Below are 17,577 nucleotides of genomic sequence, written 5' to 3' on the forward strand. Positions count from 1 at the left end.
TGCACCTAATCCTGGTGTATGCAATGGTCTTTGGACCAGGGTACCTGAAGGACAGTCTGCTCCCGTATGAAGGCTTATTGAGGCCCACCTCTGACTGTGCCCAGGGCCTTCTAAGGCGATGCGAGTGACCTTTTGGGTTATGGCACCTCATCTCTGGAATCCCCCTTTACACGTCCTTTTAATGGACCTTTCTCTGCCAATTTTATACTGCTGGTTTTTATAATATTGTTAGTCAGCTCAAGAATCCTTGTGATTGAGAGGTGGGATATAGATATAAATGTATTCTAAAAATTTAGAATATAAATATTCTAAAATAATTAAATGGGCACTTGCTGGAGTACTATCTGTGCTGAATGAGTTTTCAGCTGGAATATACTTGTAAAATTCTGTGACTGAAGTCCAGATAGCTGCCTGGAGCATATCTTCAAACAGAGCATCAATGAGGAAAACAGCCAATGTTGTTTGTGATGGAAGGATAGTATGTACAATGTAGCTTAATATGCTGTAGATATCTGTCCATTTAAATGGAAAACATTTTAGTTGTCTAAGTGCACAGTCCCAACCACGTTTAGACAGAAAAAAGTCCTACAACTCCCAGCATTCCCCAGCTAGCTGGGGAATGCTGGGAGTTGTACTGGGGAATGCTAGCTGGGGAATGCTGGGAGTTGTAGGGCTTTTTTTCTGTCTAAACGTGGTTGGGATTGTGCCCGAACAAGCCTTTTTGTTCCCTCCCAAACCTGCCTGAGTGTAGAGAAGTCAGACTGACAACCAACTTTCTTTTCTATCTTTAAAATACGTATTTCTGTCCCAGCTTTCCACTAATCAACCCTCAAGGTAGTTTAGAGAAATAATTAAAAACATTAAAACAATGACAAAATAGGAAAAGCAACAGAAAAATCAAACCCATAAAAGTATAATGCAACCAAAAGCCTGGGCAGATATAGGGGGGCTGGGGGTAGTGCCTAAAAGATCATAACGTAGGCAGCTAACAAAGGTGCCTGAGGACTGTGTTCCATAGTCTGGGAGCCATCACAGAAAAGATCCTGTCTTCGGTAGCCACTCTTCTCACCTCTGAAGGTAGATACACCCAGAGCAAAGCCTTAGCAGAAGATCCTAATAAGGACACCTCCATATGGCGGTAAAGTGGGTGACCCTTCCTAAAGGCTGTACTCCAGGGGTGGGGAACTGGTTTGGAGTTGGAGGCCAGACAACCCCCTCCCCAGCCCTCGGTGAGCAAGATGACTATAGATGGGGAAAGCCCACATGTAACAAAACTGCCCCAACCGAGGCACTGACTGAAGCAGCGCTCAGCTAGCATGTCCTTTCGTTGGGCAGCTTTGCCTGCCCCATGCCTCACCCCATTGGGGAGTAGGTGGGGTGGGCAAAGCCAATGGGCATGTGGCAGGGGTAGGCAACCTGTGGCCCTCTAGATGTTTTTGGGACTACAACTCCCATCATTCCTCACCATTGACCATTTTGGCTGGGGCTGGTGGGAATTGAGTCCAACAACATCTGAGGGACTGCAAGTTCCCCACCCCGGCATATAAGCAAAGGGTAGTGTGCTATATAAACTATATAAGCAAAGGGTACCTTGCCTGAGGCCCTCACAAACCTGGCACTACGCCTGTAAATAAACAGACATTAATACTTCTTTTAAAAGAAACTCAACCCTGTGGCAGTGACCCTGAACCTTTCACCACCCAGGTAAGTGGGGAGCACTTAACAGTATCTTTATTGAAGTCAATGTTCAGTGCAAGATTCCTCAACTAGGAGCAAAGTAGATTTGCTGATTTCCTGGTAACAACAATTGGCCAGTCCCCAGAGACCCTTAAAAGAGAAGCAATTAGTTCTTCCTCCTACACTGACATCGTTATGAATTTTCATACATCAGAGATGTTGGGACCAACCTCTTCCAGTCAGGGAAGTTTATTCAACCATAAGAAGTCAGTATCCTAGTTGGTCTAAGGGAGTGGCTTTCAAACCGTTTTCCAAGGAATCTGGTATTTCATGCAAGGTTATCAAGCTCCTCAATTAGAAGACCAGTCATGACAGGGAAGCTGCCTAAAAGGCTGCTTTTCTACCACTACTGATCTTCCCCTACAATGTGCAGGCAAAGGGGAGTGTTGTGAATTATAGGATGCACGCTCAATTCATATTGGGTGATGGTAAGGCCAAAGTGGTGTGGCTGCTGCCCCACATGACCTGAGTGCGCACCCTAGAATTTGCCTCAGAACACTCCTGCAATATGCAGAAGTTACATGTCAAATGCTCAGGGATTCATCAGACAACTATATGGAAAGTATTCACTGAAGGTAGAAAATTTGGGAAAAGCCTAGGCCTTTCTATTTGGGTCATTGATTGACCTGGCATATAGCAAGGCAGATTGTACTTATAGCTTCCCTTCTTTGTTCTCTGACCAATCATGTGGGCTTAGAATATTAGAATATGCTAATTTCAGATGGATGTCTAAAGCACTGGGGCTACCAGAACAAATAAGATGGCAGCTGTAGACGATAGGGTGAGAAGGTCTCAGTATGGGATCTCAGATTCCATACCGTTAAGATCACAGGAGAAAGAAGCCCTATGAAACTTGAGTTCTAAGTTGGATCTGCACTTCCCATTTCATTTGGGCACAGTGAAGAGGTGCCTGAAGATCTTTCTGGCAATCAAATTTCCACTATGGTACACATCTCTGACAGATTCTGAAGAGCTCGCTACATCCCAAGGCATTTCTCTGTAAGTTTGGGTGGAGAGATATTAGGGTTTCCACCTGACCACCTAATTGCACCCCACCAGCAAGTAAAAAACATTCTGTATTTTAAACCTTTTACCAGCATTTGAGTGGATGGTGCTGCCCAAATTAGCTTTTATGATAGATGATTGACTTTGCTATTTTTTACTGAGGTACTTACTCTCTGATGTTTGGTTGGGTTTAAAAAAAAAATCTTGTATTTGTGGGTTTTAATGCAGTTTCAGGAGTCCACAGGTAGAACACACAATTATAAATTTACCAGATACATACAAAGACATCTCATTCCTATATGATTAGGGTCAAAAAGGAAAAGGATCCACCAGGTTGGTAGAAATATATCCCAGGTTCCTCTGGGTTTATCTTTTAATGTGGGTTTCTCAGTGGAAGAGATTTGCCCCATTGCTTCAGCTCAGCAATCAGTGAAGATGGAAATATCTGTCAGTAGATACTTTTTGGACTAATTTTATTTCCTGAAAACTCCTTTCTCCTTATCAGAGGTGTGGGCTAAGGAAGTCTGACACCTCCATCTGATTCCTTGGCATTGCTGTGGACACCTCCCATAGTATCTAGCTTACTGGTTCTGAGATGTTTTGCCCATAAAGTATTCCCTATGTACCCTACAACCCTGTGGTGAGGCATCTCTGTGGCTACTGCAACTGTCTGAAGTAAGGGTTGTCATTCAAGAGATAGTGATATGGCATGCTAAGAGTTCTTGCTTCCTTATTGATTGTGGGAGATGTATGTGTTGTGCAATGGAATCTCAACAACTGAGATGTTCTTAAAATGTTATACAGGACCTAATCCACATCTCCTGTTCCCTTACTAATGATCATAGAGTTTGTGGCAGGGTGGCAGTACAAGAGCTTTCTTCATGTAGATGATGGTGAATGGGGATGTTTTTTAGACAAGGACTGCTAGTCACAACACTGCTTTTACTGTCTCCTTTATTTGGCCCTATCAGAGGACCAGGAGGAGATGGACAAACAAAATTATGAACTAGAAGAAACTCAGGAAGTGCTTGCCAGTGTTCCCCTCCCGTGTCTAGATTTGTGTCACTCTTCCCTAGTATGCCCCCCCCCCGCAACATGCCATGATCCACACCAGACATTTGGGGTGCACCCTGGGGCAATTGCAACCAACCTATTTGCCTGGGGATCTATTGCAGCTCATCCCAAGCATGCAAGCCAGTGGCTAATCACATTTCTCATATAATAGAGATATTAACAAACAAACTAAACAAAAGTAGCCCATTTACTTTATCCTGCTGTTTCAATGGGACAGATAAAAAGGACAGGGGACCTATGTCTTTTTTATGGATATGCAGTACATTCACTAATTACAACTTTGATTTAAACTGCTGGAGGCAACATAGTGGTATGGGCCATGCTATTGTCCCAAGTGAAGAGACAGTCTTTCAATAGATGCTGAAAAATAGGGTGTTTCTTTAATGGCACTAATGGCCCATCTGGTCAGTCTTTATCTAAAATTCCATTTTGGGAAGTACCTAAAGTACTTCACCTTCTTGCAGGGTGGGAATTGAAAGGAATACTTTGCACAATTTTGGATTTTAACAGAAAAAGAGAATTATACAATTTGGAACTGGGTAAATAAGCAATGCTGCTGTGGAAAGGAGGGGAAGAGTTGCCTCTGAAGACTGATGCTGCTTTGGGACTAGCGGTACCTACCTATGTGCCTACATACTCAATCTCTGTACTTCTAAAGAAGATACTACAGAAACAATACTAGTATCACTGGAACTATCGAACACTTGGAAAAGTGAGTAGCTTGAAAAAATTTTTTTTTTACAGAGGGGTAGCCATGTTAACCTGTTGCAGTAAAAACGTCTTGTGACACCTTGAAGACTAACACATTTATTCTGGCATATGCTTTTGTGGACACTGTCCTGATGTTTGTGGACATCAGATCCATATTAAACATTCCAGTTCATCTGATAGACAGCCCCAGCCTAATCTCATTGATTCAAATGTCTCAGTTATCTCTATGGGACTTACTTCCTGGTAATATGCTTAGGATAGCAGTCAGAACATGTTTTAAAATAATCTATAACACAGGTTGCTTTCATAAGAAAAATGGTAAAACAGTTTGAAGTACCTGTCTTGGTATTATTTAGGAGGATGTGACTATTCAGTTGTTCAATAGCACATTTTCTACAGAAAGAATCATAATCTGTATATCTCAAGGTTTAAAATGTAGTTATTCTCTCTGTGATGAGCAAAATCCCAAATTTTGATTTACATGAAGGACAGTTAATTGACTAAGGGTATGCACTCCTCTTTACAAAAATAGGAAATGAATGTGTTATGAGTTTACTGAAATAACATTTTTTGTGGACCTTACCTGAGATAAAGGGTGTAAACTCCACTGGAATGGAAGATGAAACTATCCTGACTGTGTGCCCATGTCCTAATTGAAGTGACATAACATTGCCATTGGCTAGATAGCATCACCGATGCAATGAATATGAACTTGAGCACACTCCGGGAGAGAGCACAGGACAGGAAGGCCTGGCGTGCTATGGTCCATGGGGTCACGAAGAGTCGGACACGACTTAACGACTGAACAACAACAACAACATTGCCATGGAATAATCTCTGTAAATATTAGAGCCTCTATAAAATCAAAAAAGCCCCACACTAAGGGTTAAGGACTGAGTCTTGCTCTGAGCCTGTCCCTCTGAATTTTCTTATAAATACCTAATGATGTCTAAATAACAGAGATAATACAGACATCCTGTATCAATTTTTTTTATTTTCTTGTTTGAATGCGCATATCAGATATGTTTTAGCTTCCAAGTATATTTTACTAGGAAACCAACAAGCCAACCTGCTTCCTGGGTACCAGGCATGATGATGAATCTGTCTAGGCCAGGCCTCTAAGACCCTCACCACAAGCCACAGACCTTTTGGGCTGCTACTTCAAAAATGGAGGATGACAGCCTCATCCATTAATTAATAATGTAGCTCTCTGTCTTCCTGTGTGTCACAAGCTGGAAAGGCGGTGATCGGCCAATAAAGATGTAGGGGAAAGAAGTCGAAAGCTCCTCCCAACAGCTCTTCCTCATCGAGAGCTGAACTAGTAGATCAAAAACTTCCGAGGAGCTGGCGGGGGGTGGGAAGAAAAGAACAAGAAAGGGGTCAAGAGAAGAAAGAAAAAATAGAGGGGGAAACCTCATTAAATACCACCCAGGCGGAAAGGACAATCGTGCTACAAATCAGGTAGGAGGGGATGGTGCAACCTTTACGTCTGTCTCAAGAGGGTCGATCTGTCTCGCAGACCTGTCGGGGAAGACCGAAAAAGGCGCTCTCCTCCACCTCCTGACAGGAGTGGACGCTCATCCAGCAGCCTCCCAGCTGGAGGGGATCCCTCATTAAACATCAAACGGGGAGGGGGAGGTGGGGGGAGAGTCCCGACAGAAGCTGGACAGGAAAGGAGATAAGTGATCAAAGACCTGCCCTCCTTCCTTTCTCTTCCCTGTTTGTTTAGCATTTTGGAGGGAGGGGAAAGAGGTGTGCGGCCCAGCGTGCGCAGGTCAGAGGGTGACCCCGTGGGCGGGCAGCGGGGAGGGGGAGAGCCGAAGCGTGGCCTTAGAGACCCGGGGGCGCGGGGGGGGGGAGGAAATCCCAGGTCGGTCGAGCACGTTGTGGGGGGAGGAGGGAGCTGTCGCTGGTGCTGCCGCCGCCTGCTGTTCGGCGTCATGGCCCCATTGTGAGGCGGCCTAGGGGAGGGGGGAGAGAAGCGGGGGAGGAAGGAAAGATCCGCTCTCGCTCGCCCAGTCAGTCCCAGGCAAGAAAGCGGCGTGTCAGGCGCACACAAAAGGCGCCGCCGCCGCCGCCACGACCCGGGCTGCTCCTCGCCTTGCTCTAACGTGCTGCCTTTCTCCTCCTCCCTGCGCACCCGCATTAGAAACGGGAGCCCGGCGATGCCGCTGTTACACCGAAAGCCCTTCGTGAGGGAGAAACCGCCCGCCGACCTGCGACCCGACGAGCACGTCTTCTACTGCAGGGTCACCCGCGAGATCTTCAGGGACTACGAGTAAGAGGCGCCACCACTTCTCTTCGCCGCCGCCCCCCCCCCCCTCTCGCTACGTACACCCGTCCTCGTGGGCTCTGGCGCGATGGTTTGAACGGGAAAGCGCGGCGGCGGCAAACGGCTGACACCTGGCCGGGGGAGGGGGAGGGAATCCCCTCCGAGAGGTCGGGGAAACCCCCTGACCACCCTGCGCCCTCGGGCGCGAGGCAGGCTGCCCAGGCGCCCCGACGGGCCGCTGCCCTCTCTCGCTGCGCCCCTTCCGCTTCGGGACGGGAGGAGGGGGAGAAGGGAAAGTTTGTCGCAAGTGAGCGTTCGGGCCGCCGCCCCTGCCCCCTGCGCGTCACCCGGCAGCCCCCGCCGCTCGCTGGCGCGGCTTTTTCATTTTTTACTAGGCCTTGGCGTTTTGAACGTTTGTATTTGTTTGTGGAACTAGCCCAGCACACTCGACCGGGACAGGGCGGGGAAACCGCCGCAGAATCAACGGCCAGCCGCGCCATCTAGGCCAGGCTTGGGTCGAGGCGAGAGGGGCTGCCTGACGGGCGCTCCTAACCGCCTCAGTGACTATTGTTTTCCTAGCAGCTGGAAGGACGGAGAATAAACGCGCCGCCTATTTAGCCGCCCCAGCGGCTGCCTGCCGCCCCTAAATGCTCCTCCGTTGGGCTTGAGTTAAAAACTCGACAGCCCCCCCCCCCCCCCCGTATGTCCTTTAATAGTGCAGCGAAATGGCTCGGTTTTTATCCATTCTACAAGCCCCCCAAACACCTGTCTTCGAAAAAAATCGCCATCCCTGTCGCCAAATGGGAGACGCTGCCGACTCTCCGTACCCCTAATTTTCACTCCACACCTGTTTGTTGAACTCCTGTGTGATGATACTATATTTCCTTAGCATCTTTCCCGTCGGGCAACTTATTTACAGTCGCTGTGACAATTCAGGGTTCTCTTACAGCTATATAAAATAGTTGAGCTTTGTGCTCAACTATTGAGCACAAAGGGATTGCACCTTGTATGTACTGGTTTAGCTATACCTAAATATCTCAGTATCGTGCTTTAATTATTATGTGCCCGAGTTCTGATGGTTTTGTAGCTTTTCAATCTATTGTTTCTAGTTTTTAAAACTACCCTCTCTTGGACCTAAAGAAAGAGTGGGACAGATGGTCCACAAAGTGTTGCCTCTTAAGTAAGGCTGTCAACTCATTAATTAGTTAAAAGCACTTACACATTTACTTAGTTAAAACAATCAATTAAGCTTGAGTATGTTAGCATAGGAAACATTTTGATGAGGTTTAGTGAAGATAAGAGAAAACTTCAACTAAATTAAACATCCATATTTGAAACAAGTATTTTAAATATTTTCCTTAATTTGGATATGTCCTTAACTTATATAATATTATGTTCACAGAACAGTGTGAATACTTACTGAAAATCCACAGCTTTACTTTATAGTATATTCATACACTGCACTAGTTCTGTCCTGCTCTTAAGTATTAGCATAGTCATGAAGTAAACAAGAGCAATGCTAACATTACATATTAAATTAAATACCCCAGGGGAAAGGTAAACAACTTCAGGACAAAACTGTTCCATCCTAGAACTCTTTGTGATAACTAAGAAATGGAAATTCTTTGTTCATCTTTTCCTTTTGTTCACAAAAGACCTGAGGTATAATTCATCCAACCTTAAACACTTTGGAGTCATAGAAGTTTCAGTGGAGGAGAGTTGACATAAATAGGGCTTAAAAGTGCTGGACTGTGTATAAATTTATTATCTTTACAATATTTTTAGTAACGTGAAATCAGAGCACACCTTGCTTTTCTTGTGTTTAGAATTGTTTTTGTTATTCAAATAGCCTTAGGGCACAATCTTGGGGGGGGGGGTAGGTGACCGCCTATCCAATGCAGGACAGGAGAAGCGCGGAGGGGAGCGTCCCCTCCATGCTTCAGCCACCCTGCATTTGTGGCTAGACAGCCTATTTTGGCTGTCTTGCGGCAGGAAGGCGAAGCGGCTGCCAGACAACACATTGGATGTGTCGTACCGGCATTCCTGCCTTCCTTGCCCCGGAATGCCCTGTTTTCGCCACTTCACGCTCCTCTTCCCATCATGGAGCACAGGGCCATTCCGCATTGCCTATGAGGCAGCGTGGGAGGGGGTGAAGGTCGGTTCTCTGGGAACCGACCTTGGAGCACGGGCTCCGAGGTCGGTTCCCAGAAACCAACGTATCCTATGGATGCCTAACCTCTGACTAGCGGCCATAGGATTGCTCCCTTAGCCTAGTAAAACTTGCAGTTAGGTTAGAGCACGCTGAGCGGGATAGTCCTTTGCTTTTCAGAAAAAGTACTGAAGTGATAATTAAAACAAACAAAAACTCTATTTTTAATTGACTCTGTCATTTTAGGAACAGATTTTAGGAACTCCTCAGGGCAAGTGAAAAGTGCCTTTTTCTCACTATTGTGAAACCATTCATAAGAACATAAGAAGAGCCATGCTGGATCAGACCAAGGGTCCACATAGTCCAGCATTCTGTTCACACAGTGGCCAACCAGCTGTTGACCAGGAACCGACAAGCAGGACATGAGTGCAACAGCACCCTCCCACCCATGTTCCCCAGCCGCTGGTGTACATAGGCTCACTGCCTCTAGTACTGGAGGTAGCACATAGTCATTAAGACAAGTAGCCGCTGATAGCCTTTTCCTCCAGGAATTTGTCCAACCCCCTTTTAAAGCCATCCAAGTTGGTCACTATGTCCTGTGGTAGCGAATTCCATAGTTTAACCATGCGCTGTGTGAAGAAGTACTTCCTTTTATCTGTCCTGAATCTCCCACCCATCAGCTTCATAGGATGACCCCGGGTTCTAGTATTTTGAGAGAGGGAGAAAAATGTCTCCCTATCCACGTTCTCCACACCATGCATAATTTTGTAGACCTCTATCATGTCTCCCCTTACCCTCCTTTTTTCCAAGCTATACAGTCCCATCTGTTGTAATCTTCTCTCATAGGGGAGACGTTCCAGCCCCTTTATCATTTTAGTTGCCCTTTTCTGCACTTTTTCCAGTTCTACAATATCTTTTTTTAGGTGTGGTAAACAGAACTGTACACAATATTCCAAGTGTGGTCACACCATAGATTTATGTAAGGCAGTATGATCTTGGCAGTTTTATTCTCAATTCCTTTTCTAATTATGCCAAAAATAGCATAGTATGCCTTTTTTACAGAGGCCGTACACTGGGTTGACATTTTCATTGAGTTGTCCACCACAACCCCAAGATCTCTTTCCTAGCCCCAATGTCCTGGAGTAGGGTTTGGGGACAGAGTGTGTAATCTCCAAGAAAATGAGTATATACTTCTGCCATTTAGGAATAAAGCAGAAAGTTAATAATTTTTCAAAATTGCTGCAAAAATGCAGTTGAATTTATAAATAATGAGTTTGCGATATATAAGATTGCAAAATACAGGAAGCTCTTAAGGATTCATCTGCACAGAACACTTACTTACATTGGATTGTGTTGGTCTTAAATAATCTTGCTGCTATTTGAGTCGAGTATTCAGTAGTAGTAAAAAAAACATGAATTCCTTTTAATTACTGTCAACAGGACAGGTTAGATACTTGCACAAGGATCAGTAGAGCTGCCAATCTTCTGGTAGTAGACCAGTGTGCCCTGTTATAATTGCAAGGAAGTTCTACTACTTTTTTAAAGGAATTATGAAATCACACACACACTGGGCCAGTTTGCCTACCACAACAAGCCACCATGGGTTAATTAACTCTTGGGGCACCTTGGCACATGCCATTTTGAATATGCAAGCCCTGGCCAGCAGTTGCTGTGGCTTGTCATGTCCTGGGGACCCAGGTGGCAGGGGTTGTGTGTGGGTTAAACAACCCTTGCGTAGCCCAATGGCTGCTACTCCTGATGGCTACATGCTACCTCCAGTACCAGAGGCAGTATGCCTATGTTTACCAGTTGCTGGAGAACATGGGCGGGAGGATGCTGATGCACTCATGTCCTGCTTGTGGGTTCCTGGTCAACAGCTGGTTGGCCACTGTGTGAACAGAATGCTGGACTATGTGGACCCTTGGTCTGATCCAGCATGGCTCTTCTTATGAAGATTAGACCATGGATTATGCAGGAGTTGTTTAACTCTTGCACAAGCCCTGCTGCCTGGGTTCGCACGACAAGCCACAGCAACTGCTGGCCAGGGCATGCATATTCAAAATGGTGGCTGGCACATGCTGTGGCAGCCCCAAGGGTTAATTAACTCAAGGTGGTTTGTTGTGATGTGTGAAATCACTCACATTAGTATCCCACCTTTCTTTCAAGTGGCTCAGAGCAGCATACATGTTGTTTTCCCATTATATACTTGCAACAACTTTGTGAGTCTAGGAGAAAGTGACTGTTCCAGGGTTACCCAGCAAACCTTATGGTTGAGCAGGGATTTAGATGAGGTATCCTTGGCCAAGTCCAGTACTATCCATTACTGCTATTTTGCTAGCTCTCGGGTTTGGGAATGACCCTGTTCTGTGGCATAAGGAAGTCATGATACATTCTTACCCAGGTTACTCTTTCTGTTAATTGCGAAACTTTCTTAGACAAATAACTTTGTCGTGTTAACAGTAAGATCAGAGATGCTTTTTTATTTTAGGCTGCCTAGTCTTGCAGGGCAGCTTACAATAACCAATGCCAATTAAACCCCCAAACAATCAAATATACAACCATATAAAATAGCACCAGCAGATAAAATAGATAAAATGAACCCCAAAATCATCCAAAAGCTGACTAGAATTTTTTTTTTAAGTCTTTAGAGTTCTTCTGAAAACCAGTAGAGGGGGCTATAGGTATCTCTTTCAAAAGAGAGTTCCAATGAGTGATGGACCCATGACAGAAAAGGCCCTGTCCTGGGATTCACCAGCCTAATTAGTCTTTTGTGAGAGCAGAGCCTCAGAAGCTGATCTCACGGCTTAGCAAATTCAAATGAATACAGGTGGTCCTTCAGATAAGCTGGTCCTGAAATGTTTAGGTTAAAACCAGCAAATTAAATTGGGCCAGAAAATGGGTAGATAACCAGTGTAGTTGGCACAGAATAAAATGATGAAAACACCTAGGTCCTATGAGCATTCTTGCTACCGCATTCGCTATACTATACTTATGCACCTCCAAAAAGAGGAAATGCATCATCATAATACAAGTGATTTACATATGCTGATATAGATGCAAATGTAGAAACAAATACTTTAATTCAAATAGAAATAAAATTATTTTATTACTAACATTTGTATACTGTGTTATCTGCTAAAAAGCTAACAAGGTGGTGCCATAGTGGGAAAGACTGTGGTCAAGTGAGCTGTGTTCCTGTTCAGTCTGTTGTCAAGGTGCTAACTGTTCATGGGCAACTTCGAGGCCCCTGCTATCCCTTCCTGTGGTTCTTTAAAACAGACTTGGACTGGATAGCCCTTCAAAGAGAGAAAGCTGTTTTCATATGGCCACCCTAACTGTACCATATTGATGGCATTTAAGGATTTCTGTGGGGAAATTTCACAATGAGATTGTGGAGTTTATATATATGAATTACCAGGTTAGGGACTACTATGTCACAGAGGCCTGGATGTCAGGGTGGAAACTGAGCCAATAGAGCCCCAGAGCAGTTCTGATTCTGAGGAGGAACAGCAATCTGTGGGAGAGGAGCTCGCTCGTCTCTCACAAGCACTGCAGCTGGCAGAGATTCCTCCTGCTATCATTCCTGGGATAGATAGTGACCCTGGCAGCGAGAGAGTGCTGGAGGGGGGCTTGCTGGACGCTCAGCGCAGACGCAGGGAGCGACGACAGATGGAGGGCGCCGAAAGGAGGTGTAGCACTCGTTTGGTGCGCAAACAATGGTCGCGTCCCGAGGACCCAAGGGAAAGAGGGAGGATCTCTCCCTCGCCCATAAGTTCAGGGTCTTCCCTTGATTCTCCTTCAAATGGGGACCAACTGCCTTACCTGGAGCTTAGGCAACTCTGCTATCTTTCCCCAGTGCTGTTCCTTGCTTTGGCGCTAGCGATTAGTATTCTGAAAGAGTCATAAAGTAATAAAGTCTCGGAAAGAATTCCTCGTCGTCTGTGTCCTGAGTTGGCTATTGGTGGGGACTGCAAGAGGCAGCTAGGGCGCTCCTGACAGCGGGTGAATTTCCCTGTCATGGCAGGGAAATTCTCATCATAGCAGCCACCGTTTTGAATATTCAGGGCGTGGCGGGGTGTGCCATATGTTCTTATTACATGCGAAACTGGTGAGGGTGAGTTGTTGGGATGGTGAACAAGTTACCTGCAACCCTAAAACAGCCCATGGGTCCTTGGTGGCTTGTCAACCACTCCAACAACCCACCCTTGCCAGATTTGCACATAACAATAAGCTATGGTGCATCCCTTCCATGGCTTGAATATTTTAAATGGCAGCTATCACTGCAACGAAAAAAACCTGTGGGGAAATTCACCTACGGTGGCTTCTCATTACATGCGAACTGGGCCATTAATATGGATTGCTAGGCACTCATTATTATTGGCAAATTCCTATTGCTGTGAAACTGTACATTTGTAAACAACATAAATGACAAATCTTCCTATTTTAACCATAACCTTCCCCAAGAGCTAGCAAGAAACATGTAGCAGAAAGAGGTCAAGTCAATGTGGAGAGAAAGATGAGAGGTAGGCCTGATCAGATAGTTCTGTCCAGAACTAATGGAAGTACATAGGCTTCAGTACTATCCACAAATTCTGCAGAATTTAAATTTCAGGAGTATCTCTCCTATCATAAGACATTCTTATAGCACCTTGAGCTCTAGCATTCTCTCTACCTGTTGCCCAGTAGTAAGAGAGTAAGGCTTTGAGCACAGAAGTATCAACTCCTTTGCTACCTAAGAAGCTTGTTTAACCCAAGAAGTATAATATTTAGAAAAAAAAAACATAAGAATTGAGTACAATGCAGACCAAATGATTAACACTATAACCAAATTATTATCTCCCACCAATAGAATCCTGGTTACTGGGGGGGTGAATGCCCTGTGGGTTTGAAAACCTTGCTTTTGAATGCTCAGTTGGTTATTGGAAAGACAGCTGCCATCTAAGATTTAATCCTGGCTACGCATGCTGACCTGCATATATTACAAAGTCTTGGCTGTATGAAGTGAGTGATATGAATGTTCCCCAGTTTGTCTGCCAGGTTATTCTGTACAGCCACAGGCCAGATTAGTGTTTTAATTGTGCTACCATCCTGGTAGTTAGTCCATTCAATAGCCTTTAATTTTGAGCATGCGTTTCTAAAGGTGGCTGTTTGGGGCAGCTAGGGATTCTGTTGGTATACTGTCTACCCCACTTCTAACAGTCTTCCTGCCTCAGCTAGCCAGAGTAGTTTCACTCTAGAGATGTCTAAACCTAAATGTTTTGGAGAACTTCAGCTTCCTATTGCTGTTCACTCCAGGAGTCTAATGAATCCAGATGATTTCCTGATGGCTCTTGAGCCCTATTTAGGCATTCTATGGCTGAGAATATTAAACATATGAGGAAGGGAGAGCACTAGCCCTGCCCCCCCTCCATCTTCCTCAAAGGTTTGTCATCCTTTGTTCGAGTGTGGAGAGGCACTTAAATCCATGGAGGCTTTCCACACAATTCAGAATGCTTATTGGAATGACTTCTGGATTGGGACAATGGCCCAGTCAGTTCACAATTGCTCCTAACTGCCCTGTCCCTCTGAGGGCCTTTTTCCTATGCAAATTGCAGGTGTGGGGCCCCCAATCTGGATTAGGACCACAGCAGGAGGGAAATGATTAAAGCCCTCCCTATCCTCACACTGGGGTCTCAACCTGGATTAGGATCCCCCATACTTACTTTTCAGTAAGGAAAAACAAGAGAAGTAACTGCTACATATTAAAAATAATTTTTTATTTAGCTGTGAATTTTATCTGTTTGGGATGCGGAGAGGGTTAGGCTTGTTTTGCCCCTTCTCTCTAATGACCTTCCATTGTCATGGAAGACTTTTACCTCTGGAATGCATTTGAACTGCTGAGGAGTTGATCCTTTAATTCTCCCTGGCTTACTAGCTTTTGAAAAATTTGTTTTTTCCTCTCTTTTGAATTATTTTTATTATATTTATTGTTTTTAATTTTTTTTAAATTCTGTTGTGAACTGTCTTAGGCATTTTTCTTTTAATGGAAAGGCAGGATACAAATAAATAAAATAAATAATACATTAATGAAGGAGACTGATGTAGATGGGGACAAAATAAAATCAAAAACCTTAGGGTGGCTCCATCACATATGGACAAAGCCCTCTTGTGGGGTCTCACATTTTTATTATGTTTTATTACGATGATATTTGAAATCTGTCCCATCTTTCGGTCCTTCCCCCATACCTCAAAATCTAGGTTGCTCTATCAGCCTGTGCTCTGATCTATTGGTCTGATCTATTTTGAACGCCAGGTCAGTCCATAACAAAACAATTACCATCCATGACTTGATTGTGGATGAAGGGGCTGACCTGGTGTGTATTACTGAGATCTGGGTGGATGAGTTGGGCAGGGTGGATCTGCCCAAGCTTTGTCCACCTGGGTATTCAGTTCAGCACCAATCTAGACTGGAGGGTCATGGGAGAGGAGTTGCCATCATCCATAAGGATTCCATCTTCCTCACAAGGAAACCCATCCATCCTGGCACCAGTTTTGAGGGTCTGTACCCTGTGTTGGGCCAAAGAGACAGTACAGGTATGCTGTTGGTGTACCACCCAGACTGCTACCCAGCAGTCTCCCTGCCTGAGCTGGCTGAGGTGATCTCAGAGGTGGTGCTGGAGAACCCTAGGACTGTGGTTCTGGAGGACTTCAACATCCATGTCGAGGCTATCCTGACAGGCCCACTCGGGACTTCATGGCACCCATGGGGCTCGCTCAGTACATCACTGGCCCGACACATGGCAGGAATACCCTCAACCTGGTTTTTGCTGTTGAGTGGATGAGGGATGATCTGGTTTTGGAGGTGGGAGACCCCCGTTGTCATGGTCAAATCATTTCCTTGCGAAGTTTGGTTTGGTGGTAGCAGATCCTCCCTGTAGGAGTGCAGGACCAATTAAGATGGTCCACCCCTGGAGACTTACGGAATCTAATGGATTCCTGAATGCTCTGGGGGATTTTCCGGATGATAGGGCTGGCGATTCAGTCGAGGCCTTGGTCTCACTATGGAATGGTGAGAAGGAAAGGCTATCAATACAATCACTCCCAAGTGCCTACTCCAGTGCTGTGGAGCCCATAATTCACCTTGATTTACAAACGATCTACAGGCACTGAAACAGGCCAGACAACCACTAGAGTGCAGGTGGTGACGTCTTGGAGCGAGTACTATCAAAGATTAGCAAAGACTCTTCATTGGGCCTATTATGCAGCAGAGAGGATGGCAAAAAAAAAAAATCTTGGTACACCTCTATGATTTCATCCTTGAAATGTTGCCCAGCAGAATTGTTCCGAGTGATGAAGAGCCTATTGGGATCTGGCTCGTGCTCAGAGAAACTGGGATTGGAAACCTCAATCATTTGATGTAATAAATTTGCTAGGCACTTCGAGGAGAAAGTTGCTCTTATCCACTCAGAACTTGATGCCACACTTATCGCATAGTCTGGGGAGGTGCCCAGTGCTCCATCTTGTTGTGTTTCCTGGGATCAGTTTCAGTTGTTGCAGCCTGATGATGTGGACAAGACGCTTGAATCAGTCCATCTCACCACATGTAAGCTTGACCCTTGCCTATCTTGGCTAATACGATCTAGCAGGAATGGATTTGCTGGGTGGGTCCAGGGAGCGGTAAATGCTTCGCTCTGTCAGAGGGTGGTTCCTGCCACCTTGAAAGAGGCTGTAGTGTGCCCTGTCCTGAAGAGGCCCTTCCTGGACTCAGAGGTGTGTGAGAACTATTGCCCCATTGCTAATAGCCCCTTTTTTGGGCAAGGTGCTTGAGCGTGTGGTGGCTGGGCAGCTTCAGACATTCTTGATTATCTGGATCCATTTCAGTCTGGTTTCAGGCCAGGGTACGACACTGAAATGGCCATGGTTGCTTTGACTGACAAACTACTCTGGTAAAAGACAGAGGGAGTGCTACCCTGTTGACCTTCCTGGATCTATCAGCAGTTTTTGATACCATTGATCATGGTATCTTATGGATTGGCTCTGTAGGATGGGAGTTGGGGGCACTGTGATACAGTAGTTCCACTCCTACCTGCAGGGCTAATTCCAGAGAGTGGTACTGGGGGATTTCTGTTCTACCCCATGGCTATAAAGCTGTGGGGTTCCACAGGGTTCTAGCTTATCCCCCATGCTGTTCAATATCTATATGAAGCCATTGGGTGAGGTCATTAGGAGTTTGGGGGTGGGGTGTCACCAGTATGCTGATGATGCTCAGCTCTACTTCTCCTTGTTGTTGGAGTCGGCTGGGGCGGTGAAGGTGCTTGACCAGTGCCTGGAGGCTGTAATGGGCTGAATAAGGGCCAATAAACTGAAGCTGAATCTTGACAAGATGGAAGCTCTGTGGATTGGTGGTTCCTAAGTCCGGGAAACCTGCCCTGGATGGGATTGCACTCCCCCTGAAGGAGCAGGTGCATAGCTTGGGTGTACTCCTAGATCCAACCGTATCACTGGAGCTGCAGTTGGACTCCATGGCCTGGAGTAGAATCATAGAATATTTGGGTTGGAATGGGCCTATAAAACCATCTAGTCCAACTCCCTGTTCAATGCAGGAATCCAAGTCAGAGCATCCCTGACAGATGGCTGTCCAGCCTCATTT

The 17,577-nt window shown here is 45.5% G+C and overlaps 1 protein-coding gene across 4 annotated transcripts in view; it reads left to right on the forward strand.

The window, feature by feature from the left end:
- BAZ1A (bromodomain adjacent to zinc finger domain 1A) overlaps positions 1-17,577 on the forward strand; it is a 108,758-nt gene that overhangs the window by 38,584 nt on the left and 52,597 nt on the right. For 2 of the 4 annotated variants that reach the window (XM_084843786.1, XM_084843796.1), the window contains exons 1-2: positions 5,833-5,988; positions 6,677-6,805. In XM_084843786.1, coding sequence (XP_084699912.1) covers positions 6,693-6,805 — 113 coding nt within the window. In that variant the 5' untranslated portion in view covers positions 5,833-5,988; positions 6,677-6,692. Of the gene's footprint in view, positions 1-5,832; positions 5,989-6,233; positions 6,302-6,676; positions 6,806-17,577 lie in introns of those variants that run through there. The other 2 variants (XM_084843805.1, XM_084843825.1) reach the window with 2 other exon arrangements.

The sequence above is a fragment of the Heloderma suspectum genome, chromosome 1, assembly GCF_057233095.1.
Source record: "Heloderma suspectum isolate Gila_16-S chromosome 1, 16-S_ref, whole genome shotgun sequence".
Lineage (NCBI taxonomy): Eukaryota > Metazoa > Chordata > Lepidosauria > Squamata > Helodermatidae > Heloderma > Heloderma suspectum.